Here is an 18,345-nt window from a genome sequence, read left to right as displayed (position 1 = left end):
TGAGTAAAAAAATGTCAGATAGATGTTGGAAATGTAAAAAACATGAAGGTTCTTTTTATCATATGTGGTGGACTTGTGGAAGAGCGAAAAAGTTCTGGTAGATGATACAACAAGAAATATCTAAAATTTTGGGATATGACTTCAAGAAAGTAGCAGAGACTTTTTTGTTGGGATTACAAATGGAAAAATTTCTAAAAGAAGATACAATTTTAATTTGATACTTGCTCTCAGCTGCTAGGACATTGTATGCGCAGTTGTGGAAGCAAGAAAAAATACCAGAGAAATGGGATTGGATTGTGAAAGTTTATCATGGAGTGAGATGGATAAACTAACAAGAATCCTAAGAGACTATGATTTGGAAGTTTTTAAAAGGGAGTGGAAGAAATTTAGATGTTATGTAGAGAAAGAATGGAATGTAAAAAGACACCAGACAATTTTTTAGTAATGATTAAGTATTAGAAAAAGAATATGAATTTTGATTTTTATAGTTAAAAGTACTTTTATAAGTTAACTTTAAGTATATAACTTCGGTGGGAGTCTAGTAATGGAGGGAGGGGGATTAGAACATATCATATGGGTTAGAGTTAGAGACAATATAAATGGATATTGTTACCATATGTTATCAATAAAATTGTTTAAAACAAAGAAAGTCTCTAATGTGCAAGCAAAGTCAACTGTTCTCTATATGCTTATACTTCCCAGGGGTGTTGGATGCATGGGAGTAAGGCTCCAGGAACACAAACCATATATGTATTAATTAAATTCTGCCCAATAGGGACAACTTCTTACTGGCAGTTAGTGAGGCATATTTTTTTATTCAAAAAGAGGTGCAGTGCCAGTGATGAACTAAGACATCTGCAAGGTACATAATGGTATACTGTGGCATTGGTTGCATCTGGACCTCAAAGAATTCCATAAAGAAAGAGAGTAAGTTCCTTATATAAATCTAACAGCAAGAATAACAAGGACTATTTTGCTGACCTGGACCTTACTATAGCACTGCTACATTTGGGCAGTTTATTCCTTTTGTATCAACCTTTCTGCATATTATTTGTATTGCTGTATTTTCTAGCACAAGGAGCTTTGTGCTAGTGAAATATATCACTTCCACCAATGGAAGATACCTTGAACCAGAAGAAGGCTGCACCTATCATTAGAACTCAAACTGTGGGTTCAACCTTAGGTTGTTCTGGCTGGTTTCAGACTATTACCTGGACTAGAAGTAGAGAGCCAGTTTGATGTAGGGGTTAGAATGTCAGACTAGGATCTGGGACATCCAAGTCTGAATCCCTGCTCTACCAAGGAAACTCCCTGGGTGATCTGGGACCAGTCACTCTAAATGAGCCTTACCTACCTCATAGGGTTGTGGTTGTGAGGATAAAATGGAGGAGGGAAGAATATAAACTTTCTTTTCTGTACCTAGTTATGGCCTAACCAGTCAAAAGATGGGGCTTAAACATGGAGGAAAGATGAATAAATAAGTTAGAACAAGTCAACAATTTGGATTAGAGTGCTATTGTTCACTTAAATCCAATTCTATGACACCAGTTTAAATACCTGCTATAAGAGACTGTGATTTTGACAGTTTTCCTTCTTCAAGGATTAAGCAACATATTAGTCATGCCACTAATGGTCACTGCAAAGCAATCAAAGTAGCATGCAAGCTTTCAGAACTTGGCAAGAGGGACAAGGTGCTAATTCTTAGTTTTCCTTATGTGCTTTTTTCCCCCCTTCAAGGATTATAGAAGAACATGCTACTCAGTCAAACATGTCCAACAAATCCACTGTGTCTGATTTTCAGCTCCTGGAATTCTCAGAGGTTCGGGAACTGCAGTTTCTACACTTCATTGCTTTTCTGATGGTGTACTTGGCCACGGTCACAGGGAACCTCCTGATCATCTTTTCAATAGCCTTAGACCATCACTTGCACACCCCCATGTACTTTTTACTGATGAACTTGGCCATGCAGGACATTGGTCAAATTTCAGTCATTGTCCCCAAATCCATGATCAATTCCCTCCTGAACACCAGGCACATTTCACATTCAGGGTGTGTTGCTCAAGTCTTCTTCTTTCATTCCTTTGCAGCATCTGATTTCTGCATCCTGACAGTCATGGCATATGACCGGTATGTGGCCATTTGCAATCCATTACATTATGAGATGGTAATAAATAGGAATGTGTGCAGGGACATGATTGTTGGTGTATGGATTGCTGGTATTCTGTATGCAGGAATGCACACAACTGGGACTTTTGCAACCCATTTCTGCTCTAACATAGTCAATCAGTTTTTTTGTGATATCCCTCAACTAATAAGATTAACTTGTTCTGACTTTAATATAATTGAAATGACTACTATTGGAATTGGAATTGTCCTTGGACTGGGCTGTTTTGTCTATATCCTTGTAACTTACATGCACATTTTCACCACTGTGTTAAAACTGCCATCTACAAAGGGACGGCAAAAAGCTTTCTCCACCTGCATTCCTCATATCATTGTCTGCTCCACATTTTTATTCACTGCCTGCTTTATCTATCTGAAACCTGTCTCTAACACTCCATCATCACTGGATTTGATATTTGCTGTAATCTATTCCCTGATTCCACCCATGTTGAATCCAGTGATTTACAGTATAAGAAACAAGGAGATCAAAAAAGGCATGGCAAAAGTTTTAGGTTTTAGATACTTTTCAATGAACACATGACCCAATTTGCTACTGCACGGTACAACTTGGGTTTTTTTGCTTTCACAATAAAGCTCACACTGAAATGCATAGCCAGTGTGTAGTCAATGTACAATGCTACAAGTAGCTTGGGGTTCAGGGTCTTTTCCCAAGGAAGTTGGTGTGCACAGCACTGACCACAGGACTGAGCAGTTTCTGGCCTTACAAGGGTTTTCACTTTTCTCTAATTCTTCCCCATGGTGGTGGTACACTGGTGGCACACACAGCTCCAGAACAAGATGGTTAGGTTCTGGTGTGCTAACCAGGCAGTAGTACAGGTGGTTAACAAGCTCACTTCGAGGTCTCCCTTGGTCATGAGACTGATAGCAGCATTTGTAGTATGCTGTCTGTGGTTTTTATATTATGTTCATGGCTACAACTACATTGTGAATGCCTTTTCTTGCTTTCCGGGGGAATGGTTCAGTCAGCTGGCCCCAAATGCAAACCAGAGCCCAGACTCAATGCTGGAGGAATTATGGAGTCTTTACAGGGTGAAGTCAAACAGGCAGTCATGGCATCACTATCCCCAGGTATGAGGGTGACATACAAGTGTACCTGGGCACCTTTCAGCCTGTAGCAGCCAGGAGCTTGGTCTGCGGTGGCTAGCACTGGTTGAACATTTTCTACAGTTTGAAGTAGCTTTGCAGAGCAGGGGCCTGACTGTCCAAACCATTAAAGGGCATCTTGCAGTGCTAGCTTTTCAATTGAAAGCCAGGGGCTTAGAAGATCATACATCATATGCTGGAGTGCTGGGTCAGGGAGGTGCCACCAGCACCAGACGCTATGCAACCCTTTATCCCAGAGATTATCTAGACAATCCTCTGTTTATTTGGGAACATCTGCATGTCACAGTGGGAGGTAGAATTGTTGTCAACTTTTGAACCTGAAAGAAACTGTGGAAATGGTATTCAGAGACTGTGACGGAACAGCCCCGGTCTGCCTACCAGACCCCGTTTTCCAAGCCCCCCCCCCTTTTTGGAGGGAGCTATTTCTCCTCCGGCCACTTGAGCTCGCTGCCACCACCTGCTCAGCCCAGGGGTTCAGATTGAGAGGAACAGGACTCCCAATCCCCATCTCCAGCTCTGAGGCCAGGCCTCAAGGTCCTCTGCCACCCTGTACTTGGGTATCACAGAGGGCACAGCACTTCTTCGGGGAACCCCTGGAGGATTGGCACCTTATCCAACTACATGCCTTCCCCCTTTCCCCGGGTCCCCCTTCATAAAGCAGCGTGATCTGAAGCGGTTGGAGATCTATGTGGTACAAAGTTTGACTGCCAGCATTCAAAACAGTAAAACTATTTAATTAGAAGAGAAAAAGAGGAAAGAAAAAACAAAAAAAAATAACAAAAGCAGTTGCATGTAAAAGTTTAGCACAGCACCTGAACAGCAACCAGAAGGACAAATAAAAGGTGGATTTAAACGCATCCTCCCATCCCTGGTCTAAACTTGCCCTGCCTTGTGGATGACTTCCTCGGTCTGACTGCCTGGAGTCCACTCCTCCTCTCCCCCAGGAGAAGGCCTCTCCCACAGTCAGGAGCCCACAGACTGACAACCTCTCTCCTTGAGTGCCAGCCAAGAACTGACCTTTTCCTGCCTCACTCCAATAAAAAAAAGAACTTCCTGCCCCTCTAGGAGGCTTTCCCCCTAGAGGTGATGGTTTAACTCCGGAAGGGAGGAGGGAATGAAGGGAAGGCTAGGCCCCAAAGCCTGCCTTAGCAGTTTCATGTTCCCTCCCAACCAAGCACCACCATTAACTAAGATGGCGTTTCTCCACAGAGACTGTGACTACATTTGGAAGAAATCACTCTGGAAAAAATTGAACTGTTGCCAATTTTTGAAACTGGAACTGCAGGAATGTAATTCAGAGATTGTATAATTGAAAGCTCTTGATAAAGCCTTCTAGCTGCATGTGGCAGCATCAAAACCAGGACTTTTTTGATCAGGAATGCACAGAAACGCCGTTCCAGCTGGCTTGGTATCAGAAGGTGTGGCCTAATATGCAAATGAGTTCCTGTTAGGTTTTGTCTTCAAAAAAAGCCCTGCTTGATACACTCTAATGAAAATAGCTGGCTAACGCATTTGGAAACATAAAATAATTTCAACATCCCATTGGGGAAACATCATAGGCTGTGAAGGACAACATTCCATTGTCCTTCACAGCCTATGTGAGACTATATCCCTATGGAGAGAGAAAAGAGAACACAATTTGAACTGTGGACTCACTGAATATTCCATAAAGCTTAGACACTTCAAGAAGAAATAAGATATACTGGTGTCTTCAGTAGTTCTTTGGCAACACAAATTTAGTGATAAAAGTATAATATTTATAATAAAAAAAATAGAAATCTACCAAGTTACTGTTGTTTAACACAGTTGTTTTGTTTGTTATCAATTTCAAAGTTCAGCATGGACATTTTCTCATGGCCCAGAAAGCTTGATAAGAATGGCTGCTACACTACAAACAATTTGTTCCCAGCAGAGGGCAGAAAACAAAACAATAGCAGCAGCAACTGGCTTCTATGTATTTCCAAAGTTAGAAAAAGCAGCTTAATGGATGTTTGTGTTTTACAAGTAGCCTGTAGGGAAATGGTTAACCCCCGCTGCTGCAGGGCATGGGTTTATAACATATAGGAGGGGGGGAAAACAGGAGATTCATTATGCATTTCCCATGACCCAGATTCAAACATATGTAACATTGCTGAAAATTACTTTAAATACCCACAACAGTACAGCAGAATGCATCTCCAAAATATAGCCCCATCTTCTTACTGACCTAACAGAACATCTGAAGGAAGGGAAGAGATGAATAATATCCTAATACAACAGCACTCTCAAATGTTTTGACAGTTAAGTTTGAGTTTTGAATTTTCAACAGTACAACAGAGCTTTAGTGAAAGAAAAAAAAGGGACAAAAGGTGGATGGAACTGGATAGTGATGAACACAGAGCTGCATGTTGGGAAACAATTGTGAATCAACAAATATCCATAGGGCACAGCTTATACTAGGACAAAAAATGTGTTAGCCTTTGTGGTGAGACAAGATAGCTGTTTATTTTATCAGATACCCATAATAGTGAAGCCCAAGTTAGGTGAGTAGACCAGCAGATCCCTCCCCCCCACAAAATAACCAAAAACTTTACGATATGAATTGAGATGAAAGCACCATGAGATCTCCATGCAGGAGGCAGTTCTTCTGAAAGCCAATTGGTGATGTACAGCAGCAGTCTATACTCTTTTTGTGGGCATTCTGGACCCTTTGGTTAACCACTGTGGGAAACAAGATACTGCCTAGATAGACCTTTGGAATGATCCAAGAGAGGTGTTCTTATATTCATCTTGGAAAGAGAAAAGAAAAAATGCATATAAATCTGTACATGCAGATGTATGAAGATGAGTTCAAACAGCCTTTGACTAATAGTATGCAATAGTGGGGGGGGAGGGGGGGTTCAGCGCAGTGGATCACAGATGAGAAAACTGTATTTTGCTTACAGACATAAGATATCCAGGGCCAGCCCTAGACTATCTGGCACTCTAAGCAAGGCAACCTTCTGGCAAACCTCCCTGCATTGATAACATCACTGAGTCACATGGGGGGTTTGCCCAATCTGGTGCCCTCAGAAAGGTGGTGCCCTAGGCAATTGCCTAGTTTGCCTAGTGACAGAGCCAGCCCTGAAGGCATCTTCAGGTATTGTTAACACCTTGAAATAAATAATTCAGCAAGGGCATCATAAGAAATCATAATTTTATAAATTATCTGTAAATAATCATTGCTGTTAAGACATACAGAGATCTAGAGGAGTTAATCATGTTAGTTAATTGCTGTGAAATAATAGGGCTCAGTAGCACCTTTAAGACTAACGAATTGTATTGTAGTATAAGCTTTTGAGAAACACAGCTCTTGAAAGCTTATGCTACAGTAAAATTTATTAGTCTTAAAGGTGTTGCTGGACTCTTTACTATCTGACATACAGAGTGTTATGCTTGTTGAAGTTCACATGAATTTGCTCTGCTTGGCACATCATGCATCTGGGCTGTGATCACAAATGCTAAATAATGCAATTTTAATCCACTTCCAGGGCACTTTCCAAATGGATTTTACCATGTGAACTGGCAAAACCCAGTTTGAAAGTGCCTTGATAGGCAATTGAAACTACAATATTTAGCATGTGGGATTGCAACCCTGGAAATCCTATGCTTACATACAGAAAATAAACCCAATTGAACTCTGTAGAAATCACTAAATAATTTGCCCAGGATCAGTTGGTTTGAGAATAGTTTTATTTGTAGTTCATCATGAAATAAAAATTATTTTTCTTCAGTGCTCATAGCACTAGTTCATTCCTGACACTATGGTCCGGCCCCTACCCAGCCGAGCCTGCTCGCAGGAATATAGGCTGGGGGCCGTCTTTGCCCCTCCCGGAAGGAGGGAGGAGCAGCATCACCCGACATACGGGTGTTTGCTGGGGCGGGGAGTTGGGGCTTTATAAGCCCCGGCTCCCGCCCTCCTGCTACGCAGTTTGTTTTGGCTCTCTGGGTAGGAGAGCCACGTGCGCGGCGCGTCGAGCTGACGAGGGACAGGACCGGGATTCCTGGAGTGGTGTGGCTGTGCTTACCTTCTCCTTGTGCGGCGGCGTCGCGTGCAGCCGGCGTGTCGGCGCTGCATGGTCTAAGTAGCCTCGGAGCGCGTGTGGGGTTGGCGGCCTGGTCGGCCTGAGCCAGGAGTCGAGCGCAGCGGCCTCGTTATTTCCCAGCCCCTCCGGCTGTGAGGAGCGCACGCGGCCGGCAAAGCAGCGCTTGCGAGGCTCAGCTGTTCAGCGCGGCGGGGGCCGTTAGCGGTCCGGGTATCGGGGGGAGGTTAGCGCGGCACTTCGCTATTTACCAGCCCCAGGGCCTAGCGGCCGATTCAGGGCGACGGCCCTAGGGGCGACGAGGCTCTGACTCTCTTCTTTCCCCGCCGCTCGGGGGAGGCGCGCAGCGGCCCCTGTTAGTGGGGTTTGTTTCGCAGGCTCCTGGCCGGCCATTAGGCAGTAGCCTTTCTTTGGGTGCTCAGTCGGAGTGGGTCTTGTTATTACCCAGGGACCATTAGACGCTGGGCTTTCTGCAGGGAAATTAGGCTTGGTGGTACCTGCAACCCCATCCTCCCCCTCTTTTTGGCCGGGTCGGCCTGGGCCTGCCTGCACCAGCTACTGGGGTGACGTGTGCTTGGCTTGTTCCTCCAGGCACCCCCTCCCACCACCCCTCCTCCCCTTTGGACTGGGGAGTCCATAGTCTGGGGGAACTTTGGGTTTGGACTGGGCTTCTAGCTTGTTTAGCAGAGTCTGGGTGACACCTACTTGACTTTAACTGCTATACCACCAAACCAATTTGGGGTGGGGGTGTAGTAGGGAAACTCTTTGTGTCAGTGGGCAGCTTCTCCTGATTTTTGGCCCGTGCCTATAGTGGCAAGTAGGATGGCACCTAAAAAAGGGCAGGGCAAATCAAAGGGCAAGCAGCCCGCCCACCCACCCTGTGGGCGGGGCCAGCAGGGGGCCCCAGTGGAAGAGCCTGGGCAAAGTGAGCGTGTGCGGCTGGCCATTATGGGTCAGCTGGACGCCCTGGAGCAGGAAAGAGTTGCTAGGGGCGCTCCCATTTGGGAGGGTCGTCGCCGTGCCTCTGGCCGCTTGGCACGGCTGACTTTTGAAGCGGAAGTGCTCGCACATCTTTCTGCCTTGCAGGGTGGGCCAGCTGAGCCAGAATCACCACTGGAACCAGACCAGGAGGAGGATCCTGAGGAAGGCCCATCGGGTGCGGCATCGAGTGGCGGCGCATCTGGTGGCAGTGGGCTGCAGACCCCTGGTGGCATCGGCGTCTTCCCGAGTGACGGTGGTAAGCCCCTTCTTCAGCCAAGTCAAGGGTGGCCGTGGGGCCCCATTCAACTTCCTCCCCCAGCAACGCCGGTTGGGGTAGTTTGGGGTGTTGGGCAGCCAGGAGTTAGCGAGCAGTTGGGTTCGGTTCAGCTGTGGGCTTGGGGTTTTCATACACCAAGCCCCCTGCCCAGTACGGTCTTTGCTCCGGTTGGTCAGCAGGCGGGCGCTATTGCGCCGCCTGCTGTTTCTACCCCTCCGTCCACCCCTGGTATTTTGCCGTGGGGTGGTCAGCAGTTTGCTCAGCTCCAGGGGGCTTGGCCGGTGGCTCAGGGCAGTGGGTGGTTTTACCCCCCCAACCCTTACGCCAATATCCCTTTCCACGTTCTCCCTTATGGTGACACCTCTTTGCCCTTGGATGACCACTTGACAGCTTCTACACGTGAGAAAATTCTCCGTGGTGAATACGTGGACGTGTTCAGTCTCCTATTCAGAGAGCTCGAAAAGAAAAGTAAAGACGAGCTCGATGACAAGGAGAAGGAGAAGCTGAAACGGAGAAAAGTTGATAGGTCCTGGGCAAATTGGTATGCTGGAGTTATTGCGAGGGCACAGCCGGCTCGGGTGACGGCCCTCTTTCAGTATATCGACATTGTTTATTGGGCGTATACGGACTTCGCCGGTGCAGCCTGGCTGCAATACAACGAGGCTTTCCGTATGAGGGCCACAGTCAACCCTGGAATGCCGTGGGACCAGATAAATCAGCAGCTGTGGCTGCAGCCGATGTCCCCAGCAAAACCAAACGCCGGGGATAGGTCTGACAGCGGCCATCTAGTTCAGAGGGTACAACAACAACAACAGTCTTCTACAGGGGCCCGCGTTACCGCGGGCCAGCCGATTCAAACCCGGCTGCTCCGCTGGGAGTTCTCATCTAAGGGTGTGTGTCCCAGGAAGCCCTGTAAATTCCGACATGAGTGCCCGCTCTGCAGCGGGGCCCATGCACTTTTGGCCTGCAGCAGATCTAAGTCTAGGCCAGGCAGTAAGTGCCCTGGGAGCGGCGGGGGTGGTCAGCACCCCCCTGGAAAAGGGGCCCAGCCCCATCCGCCTGATGGCACTCAATAAATGGTTACTCATGTACCCGTGCAAGGCGGATGCCCGATACTTGCAGGACGGGTTTAGCTTGGGGTTTCGGATTCCCTATCAGGGGCCTAGGGCCCCCTTTTTGGCGCCTAATCTACGTTCTGTTGTTGGGCTTGAGCACGTGGTCCGGGAAAAAATAGCCAAGGAATGTCTGGAAGGAAGGGTCCTTGGACCTTTTGATGCACCACCGGTTCCCACGTTGAGGGTATCCCCCCTGGGGTTGGTCCCCAAGAAGGTTGCTGGTGAATATCGCATTATTCACCACCTGTCTTACCCAAGGGGAGCATCGGTAAACAATGCCATCCCCGAGGAACTGTGCTCGGTGCGTTATACCTCCTTTGACCAGGCGGTCAAAGTGGTTCGGTCTTGCGGGATTGGGGCCGAGATGGCAAAGTGTGACATTAAGTCAGCTTTTCGCCTCTTGTCTGTTCACCCCGGGGACTTTGAGCTACTGGGTTTTTCCTTTGAGGAAAAATTTTACATGGACCGAGCATTGCCGATGGGTTGCTCAATTTCCTGTGTGGCTTTTGAGCGCTTTAGCTCCTTCTTGGAATGGGCACTCAGGCACAAGACCGGGGTCAGTGCTACGGCGCATTACCTGGACGACTAACTTTTTGTCGGTCCAGCGGGGTCTGAGCAATGCGCCAGGTTGCTGAATGCCTTTCAGGAATTGGCCCTCGAACTCGGGGTGCCATTGGCACACGAGAAGACCGAGGGGCCCAGTACAGTCCTCACTTTTTTGGGCATTGAGCTTGATACTCTGCAGCAAACGTCACGTTTGCCGGAGGGCAAGGTTGCCGACCTGAAGGTCCGGCTGGCCACTTTGAAGGGACAGCGGAAGGTTTCCCTGCTGGAACAGCAGCAGGTTGTGGGCCACCTTAACTTTGCCTGCAAAGTGGTGGCCCCAGGTAGGGCCTTTTTGAGGCGCCTTTGTGACGCTATTGGGCCGGTTGCACCTCCCTCATCACAGGGCTCGCGTTACTGCTGGAATGCGTGCAGACTTGGAGGTCTGGGAGGAGTTTTTGGAATCTTTCAATGGTGTTTCTTTTTGGAGGGAGGACCTGAAGGTTGAAGCAGAGCTTCAGATTTCCTCTGATGCCTCCAGTGCCAACGGTTTTGGTGTGTTCTTCAGAGGACATTGGTGCGCGGAGCAATGGCCCGCGGAATGGTTGGACAGCGGGCTCTGTAGGGACCTGACGTTTTTGGAATTTTTTCCTATCCTGGTGGCCGTTTGGCTTTGGGGTGAGCAGCTAGCCAACCATTCGGTCCACTTCTGGTGCGATAACTTGGCGGTTGTCCATGTTATCAATTCTTTGACTTCTAAATCAGTGTTGGTCATGAATTTGGTTAGGTCTTTCACCCTGCGTTGCCTCCAGTTGAATATTTTATTCCTGGCAAGGCACGTACCGGGTGTATGCAACGGGGTGGCGGATGCTCTGTCTCACCAACAGATGGAGCGTTTTCGGGAACTGGCCCCAGAAGCAGATCCTTGGCCGGCTAAAATGCCATCGGAACTTTGGCGTCCTGGGAAAAGGAAGCCGGTAGGGCCATTCAGTTGGCACTAGCTCCTAGCACCAGGAAGGCGTACGACAGAGCATCTATTCAATTTCGGGATTTCAGAAGTGCGGCTGCACTGCCGGACTGTTGGCCTTTTCCAGTGGAGCACATTATGCAATTCTGTGTGCACCAAACGGAAAGAGGCCTGGAGCTGAAATCCATTCGGGGCCAACTTGCAGCATTGGCCTTTGTTAGCAAGGCCCATGGTTTTCCTGAGTACATGGGTGATTTTAGGGTCAGGAAAATGCTCGAGGGCTGGGCCCGGGAACGGGCCCAGCGAGTTGACGACAGGCAACCCATATCCCCGTCTGTCCTTCGTGGGTTGTTTGGGGGTTGGCCCTGCGTTCGTTACTCACCCTTTGAAGCAGCATTGTTTCATGCTGCCTCACTGTTGGCCTTTTTTGGGGCCTTGCATGTAAGTGAGCTGGTAGTACAGTCCAAGGCTGATACTTCTGGGAGGGCGCTCCAGTCCGAGGACGTCAAAATTACTAATAGTCAGCTTGTTCTGACAATTCGCCGGTCCCTTTCTAAGACATGCTGACGGCTCCCCTCTCACCAAATATCAATTTTGGAAGGTCACAAGCAGGGCCCTGGCCAGGTTGGGTTTACAAGGCGTCAAATTTGGGACGCATTCCTTTAGGATTGGGGCGGCCTCCACAGCCGCTTCTATGGGTTACACGCCCTCTGCCATTCGGCATATAGGCCGATGGCGGTCGTCGGCTTACAAAACGTATGTTCGCCCTTTGGTCACCTAGGTGTAGGTGGGGGCCTGGTGGGTTGTATTGTTGTTATCGTATGTTAACAGTTGTTTGTCTTTTCAGGTGCTGGTGCTCGTGGTGAGAGACGTCGCGTTCTCATCTGCGGGCACAGCATGGTTTTCTGGGCTGCCCATTTCGCCAGACGGTCTTCAGTGGGCACCCAGCTTGGCCTCAGTGCGCGGGCCACTGTGGATTGGCTGGGTCGTCGGGGGCTCCGCTGGCCCGGGATCATGCCCCTGCTGTTCAGGGAATGGAAGGCACCACCTCCACACATTCTTGTCATCCATTTGGGTGGGAACGACTTGGGGCTGCTGCGTGGGAAAGCTCTCTCCCAGCAGGCCTTGGCTGACCTCCGGGAAATTCGGCGGAGGTGGCCTTGGGTTATCTTGGTTTGGTCGGCAATTTTCCCGCATAGAGTGTGGAGGCATGCCATTTCGCCGGGCGGTGTTGAACGTGCCAGGCGTAAGGCCAATCGGGCCATTCAGAAGGCTATGGAAGGGGGATTGGGAATCTTTCTCCTGCATCCGGCCATACGGGTCGAGCAAGCTGACCTGTATCGGCCGGATGGTGTTCACCTATCTGATTTGGGTAACCGGGCCTTTTTAGACGAGATTCGGCAGGGGGTGCGGTTGGCTCTGGGCCAACTGTTGGGGCGCTAATGCCAAAGCAGAGGCTTGGCATTGGCGGTGGCTAGAGGAGGTTGGCCACAGGGTTTTCCAGGGGAGCACCTATGGCCTAGCATCGTCGGTGCGGTGGTCTGTATGAACCGTAGATGGGCTACACGGCTCAGTGCGGGGATTGCAGATCACAGGGAGCCTCACCTGGGCGGATCTTTCCATGGGGATTGATGCCGGCCCGGATGGTGGTGGCTCGAGGCCTGGCCGCTCAGCTACAACCCGAATATGGCGGGCTTGTGCTGGGGGCAGGATGGCTTGCCCTTTGGACAAGGCGGGGTCCAGGGTTGACCCCAGGGCTTGTCTGGTTAGGTTTTCACCCCCTCTGCCAGTTACAGTTATTTAATGTTTTAATAAAGTGGCCCGGTTTTAAACCCAACACTTGTGTCTGCTTCTTCATTCCAACTGGGGGGGGGGGGGATGGTATGTTTTACTCTCTTTTGTGAAAGAGGATTGTGCATATATACTTCTAATAGGAAGTGAAATCTAAAAAACTTAAAGTGAAATCCCAAGCAGAGGTACACCATTTTATGTCCTTTAAAATCAGTTGATATAGAAGGGTGTAACTAATTAGATCTGTATGGTTAATTTTTTTTAAAAAAAGAAGGAAGTATTGGGGGAAGTCAACTACAGACAGCCAATTTGGTGTAGTGGTTAATTGTGTGGACTTTTATCTGGGAGAATTGGGTTTCATTCCCCACTCATCCACTTGCAGCTACTGGAATGGCCTTGGGTCAGCCATAACTCTTGCAAGAGTTATCCTTGAAAGCGCAGCTTCTGTGAGAGCTCTCTCAGCTTCAACTACCTCACAGGGTGTCTGTTGATAGGGAAGAAGATAAAGGAGATTGTAAGCTACTCTGAGACTCTGATTCAGAGAGAAGGGTGGGGTATAAATCTACAATCTTCTATTAAATCAAAATATCACATATAAAAAACTGGGACAGCCTAGGCTTGCCCAATACCATCACATCTCAGAAGTTAAGTAGGGTTTGCCTTGGTTAGTACTTGGATGGGAGACCACCAAGGAATACAAGAGTTGTGATGTAGAGGCAGGCAATGGCAAACTACCTCCGAATGTCTCTTTCTTTGAAAACCCCACATAGTTCTCAGACATAAGCTATGACTTGAAAGCAAAAAAAAAAAAGTTGAAACGGGAGAATTAAAAAAAAATAACAAATCTAAAAAAATCCTTAGACACCAGACCTCAAATACAATCTCTACTGAGACCATCATTTTAACAGCACGTTTTCTTTTCTCTTCACAGTGTTTTTCTAAGTAATCAAATGGTAAACAAAACAACTGTGACTGGATTTGTCCTTCTGGGATTTGCCAGTCTTCGAGAACTACAGATTCTACTCACTGTGGTTTTTCTCTCAATTTATTTAGTGGTCTTGATGGGAAACTTACTCCTAATTTTAGCTGTAGCCCACAATCTCCACCTTCACAGTCCCATGTATTTCTTATTTGTCAATCTTTCCATTGTTGATGCCTGCTACATTTCAACTACAGTTCCCAAATCCATAGTCAATTCTTTGATGGACAGCAAGCAGATTTCATTCTCTGGATGTGTCACTCAGGTTTTCTTGGTGAATCTGTGTGCAGGTGGTGAGCTGTATTTTCTCACTGCCATGGCTTATAACCACTATGCAGCCATCTGCCACCCTTTACGATACCAGCTGATCATGAACTGGAATGTTTGTTTCCAAACAGCAGCCGCTTGTTGGGTCACTTCTGTCACCATGGCAATGGCGTATACATTGAACACATTTTCATTACATTTCTGTCAGTCCAATGTTATTGAACAATATTTCTGTGACATCCCTCAGTTGTTGAAGATACCTTGCACTGATACAGCAACTGCTCAGATCTTTGTTTTTGCCAGTACTCTTAGCTTAGGCTCATTTTGCTCTATAATCATATTTGTTTCCTATGTTTACATCTTCTCTGCTGTGTTCAAGATTCAGTCAGCTCAGGCCCAGCAAAAAGCTTTCTCTACCTGCACTCCCCACTTGACAATCTTTTGTTTGTTTATATTCACTGCTTCCTTTTCATACCTGAGGCCCAAAACGTTGTTATCTCCAATTGTGGATTTGTTGGCTGCTGTTCTATACACAGTTTTGCCCCCAATCATGAATCCCATTATCTATGGCTTGAGAAACAAAGACATTCAGTTGGCTCTGGCCAGAGCTTTGACTAATTTTCCTTGCATTTCCTGTGTGAGCTTGGAAGAAATGGACTGGAAACATTGATCCTTCCTATCTAACAGAATCCTGTCTTCAACCCCCTGCTGTCTATATGTATTTTATTGTCTATAGAAAGTCAGCTGAGAATACTGTGAGATCTAGAAGAAGAAGAAGAAGAATTGCAGATTTATACCCCGCCCTTCTCTCTGAATCAGAAACTCAGAGTGGCTTACAATCTCCTTTATCTTCTTCCCCCACAACAGAGACCCTGTGAGGTGGGTGGGGCTGAGAGGGCTCTCACAGCAGCTGCCCTTTCAAGGACAACCTCTGCCAGAGCTATGGCTAACCCAAAGCCATTCCAGCAGGTGCAAGTGGAGGAGTGGGGAATCAAACCCGGTTCTCCCAGATAAGAGTCCGCACACTTAACCACTACACCAAACTGGCTCTCTTTTGTTTATAAATTTGGAACTTTACAATTATAATAAATTCACTCTTTAAACAAATTAATGAATGGAAAAGTTAAAATACATGGATTTACATAGGCATCATGAAAATCAAGTGCAACAAAAAAGATCGTTGCATACACCTTGATTGCTGTTTTGTCTATTTCATAAGAAATAATGGTGTTAATAATGGTGTTAATGGTGTCTATTTCATAAGAAATAATGGTGTTAATAACATGCAATGAACCCAGAAACTGAATCATCCTCACCACAATCCTTAGAACCTGAAATTTCCATGTCCATGAAATCACCACTCCTATATTTCACATCAAGAGGAAAGGTTTGGTACTATATGCTGAGAACCTTGCCAGCTTTATCATACTGAAACTTGATGATGACAAAAGGCAATAGGATACAGTTGCCAGGTCCCCCCTAGTCACTGTTGGGGGACAGGGGGTAGGGTTGCTGGGCCCAGGTTGTGAAATTCCTATAAATTTGGGGATGGAGCCTAGGAAAGACCTTTTTGGGATGCAATGCAATAGAGTCCACACTCCAAAGCATCCATTTTCCCCAGAGGAAGTGATGAAGAAGAAAGAAGAAGAGGAGGAGGAGGAAGAAGAAGAAGAATTGACACACCTGGTTTTTGGCCACTGTGTGACACAGAGTGGACTGTATGGGCATTGGTCTCATCCAACGTGTATTTTCTTATATTCTTATATATTTGATTTATAGCTGGTATTCTGCAATTAATGATCTAGTCAAGTTCTTGGGAAGTGCAGAAGTGTCTTCACAGGATTCTTGCAGTTCCAAGCAACACTGTCTTATGAAGCTGAGCTTATTTTACCTGCTCATGCCCAGAATGTCCAGGTGTTTATTGAGACATCTAGGCTGCATTTAAATTACACAAAAACAACCAGTTAAGCCTTCTTGTGAAAACAATTTTATTATTCTGCAACATATTGTAATAATACTTATCCATTATGTAAAGTTTAGTACCAATACATTACATTTCCACCTCCCTCCCCTCCTTTTCGTGACTTCCACTGGTGCATTTTAATTAAAATTCCAAAAAGAGAAAAAAGGTAATTTTAACATTTCAAGAATCTTCATAAAATCTTATAACTATATTAAAATAAAAATAAAGAATTTTTTTTACTGATTATCATCCATCTTCATTATAATCCTTTAGTCCTTAGTCCTTATCATAAAAATAAGATGAAGAGATATATATTCCCATAGCCTCATTTTAAACTATAATCCTTATCAAAATAAGTTAAGAAAAAAAGGTGACTAAAGTCCGTTTACTCTTTCCCTAGCATTCAACTATTGTCAAAAATCACCAAATGTCTTTTAATCTTCCATTGTTTTTCAACATATTTTTGAAATTTTCCCCATTCGTTTATAAACTTCTCTACATTATATTCTTTTAAGATTCTTGTAAGCTTGTCCATTCCACTCCAATGCATAACTTTCATAATCCAGTCAAGTCCAGTTAAGCCTTGATTGGCACAGAAATCACTTCACTTTACCCCATTCCTTTCCATCATGAGGAGAACCTGTTCAGTAATTTGAAACCCAAAGAGAAAAAAAACCTCTAACTTCAAAATGCTTATGCTGGAAGGAATCATATTTAGGTGTTACTGGACTCCTCTTTAATTTTGCCTATTGGAAATCTGTTCCAGACTGGTTCTACATGAAGTACTACTGCAGTCTACTGTGAAAACTATGGATTGTAGGGTTCTAAACACGGATTAAACATTGAAGATGGATCTGCGTCCAGGAACATCTCAGAGGGTCAGAATTCATATCCTGATTTGTAATATTGGCATCTGGCTTACTCCAACCTGCCTTTTATTGAGACTGATGTCAAGTGCAAGAGACTGCATTTCCTAAGCACATAGGGCCCAGATTTAGGTTAGCAGCACAGCATAGTGGGAAAGTAGCTCCAGCCTCCCCTACATTGTTTTCTCAACCACAAACACCCTTAGGAACCACTATTTACTCTGTACATGTATCAATAAATCTTATTATGATGTCTAAATTAAGTTATAGTACGTTTTCAGTTTAATTCCTTCACTTTAGTTCTTTTTACCATATTACTTTCTTGCTTCACTACACTGACTAATAATTCTAGAAGTGTTGAATGATGTGAAACATCGTAATACTGTTGAATAATGACATCTGTTCACCAAAAGAAAAAAATCATGAAAAACATGATGGAATAAGCTGTCATTTGTTGCAACAAAGGAATTACACTTGTTTCTGAATGGAAGGTAGCCATGGTTTGGTGCAGAGTAGTTCCCTGGGACTAAAAAAGGCTACAGATAATGGAACTTCATGGGGATAAAGGCCACAGGGGATGTGGTTGTAAAAAACTATCCAGAGGTGTCCAAATGCATTTCCCCCCCCCATTCCCAACAAAATATAGCACCGTTTGCAGTGGGCAGTTCTTTGCATTTTGCATTTTCATTTCTCTGTTACTCCCCCAACCCTTAACACTCCCATATCCTCTTTCCTTTTCCTGGCAGTGGTGCTGAGAGGGCCATACTTCGAGATGTGCATGGACTTGCTCAAATATTACTGAAATACAGGTGGTGGACTTAATCTTAAAGTATGCATTCCTATCTAAGGGAATCCTGCATAACAACATTAATTCCAGATTCTAAAATTCTCTAACCGTATTGCTTACAGCCACCAGATATCAGAAGAACAGAGGAGCTAATGAAAATCTCTAATGTGAAAAGAAATAAAGTCAACTGTTCTCTGTATGCTTATACTTCCCAATTGTGTTGGATGCATGAGAGTAAGGCTCCCAGAACACAAACCATATATGCATTAATTAAATTTTGCCCCATGGGGACAATAGCTTACTGACAGGTAGTGAGGCATATTTTTGACTCAAAAAGTAAGGGTTGCAATGCCAGTGATGGACTAAGACATATGAATGACTGCATAGTACAGACTGCTGTTACAGTGGCATAGAAGATATTGTATCTGGACCTCAAAGAGCTCCATAAAGAAAAAGAGTA

At 45.7% G+C, this 18,345-nt stretch overlaps 2 protein-coding genes across 2 annotated transcripts; both read left to right on the top strand.

The window, feature by feature from the left end:
* The first annotated feature begins 1,759 nt into the window (after positions 1 to 1,759).
* Positions 1,760 to 2,704, top strand: LOC132584230 (olfactory receptor 14A16-like). Its single transcript, XM_060256046.1, has one exon. The coding sequence runs from the start codon at positions 1,769 to 1,771 to the stop codon at positions 2,702 to 2,704; it is 936 nt and encodes a 311-aa protein (XP_060112029.1). The 5' UTR covers positions 1,760 to 1,768.
* Positions 2,705 to 13,973: 11,269 nt separating this feature from the next.
* On the top strand, positions 13,974 to 14,939 carry LOC132583433 (olfactory receptor 14A16-like). The gene has a single exon (XM_060255070.1). It carries the CDS (start codon positions 13,974 to 13,976, stop codon positions 14,937 to 14,939), a length of 966 nt encoding a protein of 321 aa, XP_060111053.1.
* Positions 14,940 to 18,345: the final 3,406 nt, after the last annotated feature.

The sequence above is a fragment of the Heteronotia binoei genome, chromosome 15, assembly GCF_032191835.1.
Source record: "Heteronotia binoei isolate CCM8104 ecotype False Entrance Well chromosome 15, APGP_CSIRO_Hbin_v1, whole genome shotgun sequence".
NCBI lineage: Eukaryota > Metazoa > Chordata > Lepidosauria > Squamata > Gekkonidae > Heteronotia > Heteronotia binoei.
This window is presented reverse-complemented; position numbering and strand designations above follow the sequence as displayed.

What these genes read in the sequence shown, in the direction of transcription:
- LOC132584230 (XM_060256046.1), top strand. Translation starts at nt 1,769, where the DNA reads ATGTCCAACAAATCCACTGTGTCTGATTTTCAGCTCCTGGAATTCTCA.
- LOC132583433 (XM_060255070.1), top strand. Translation starts at nt 13,974, where the DNA reads ATGGTAAACAAAACAACTGTGACTGGATTTGTCCTTCTGGGATTTGCC.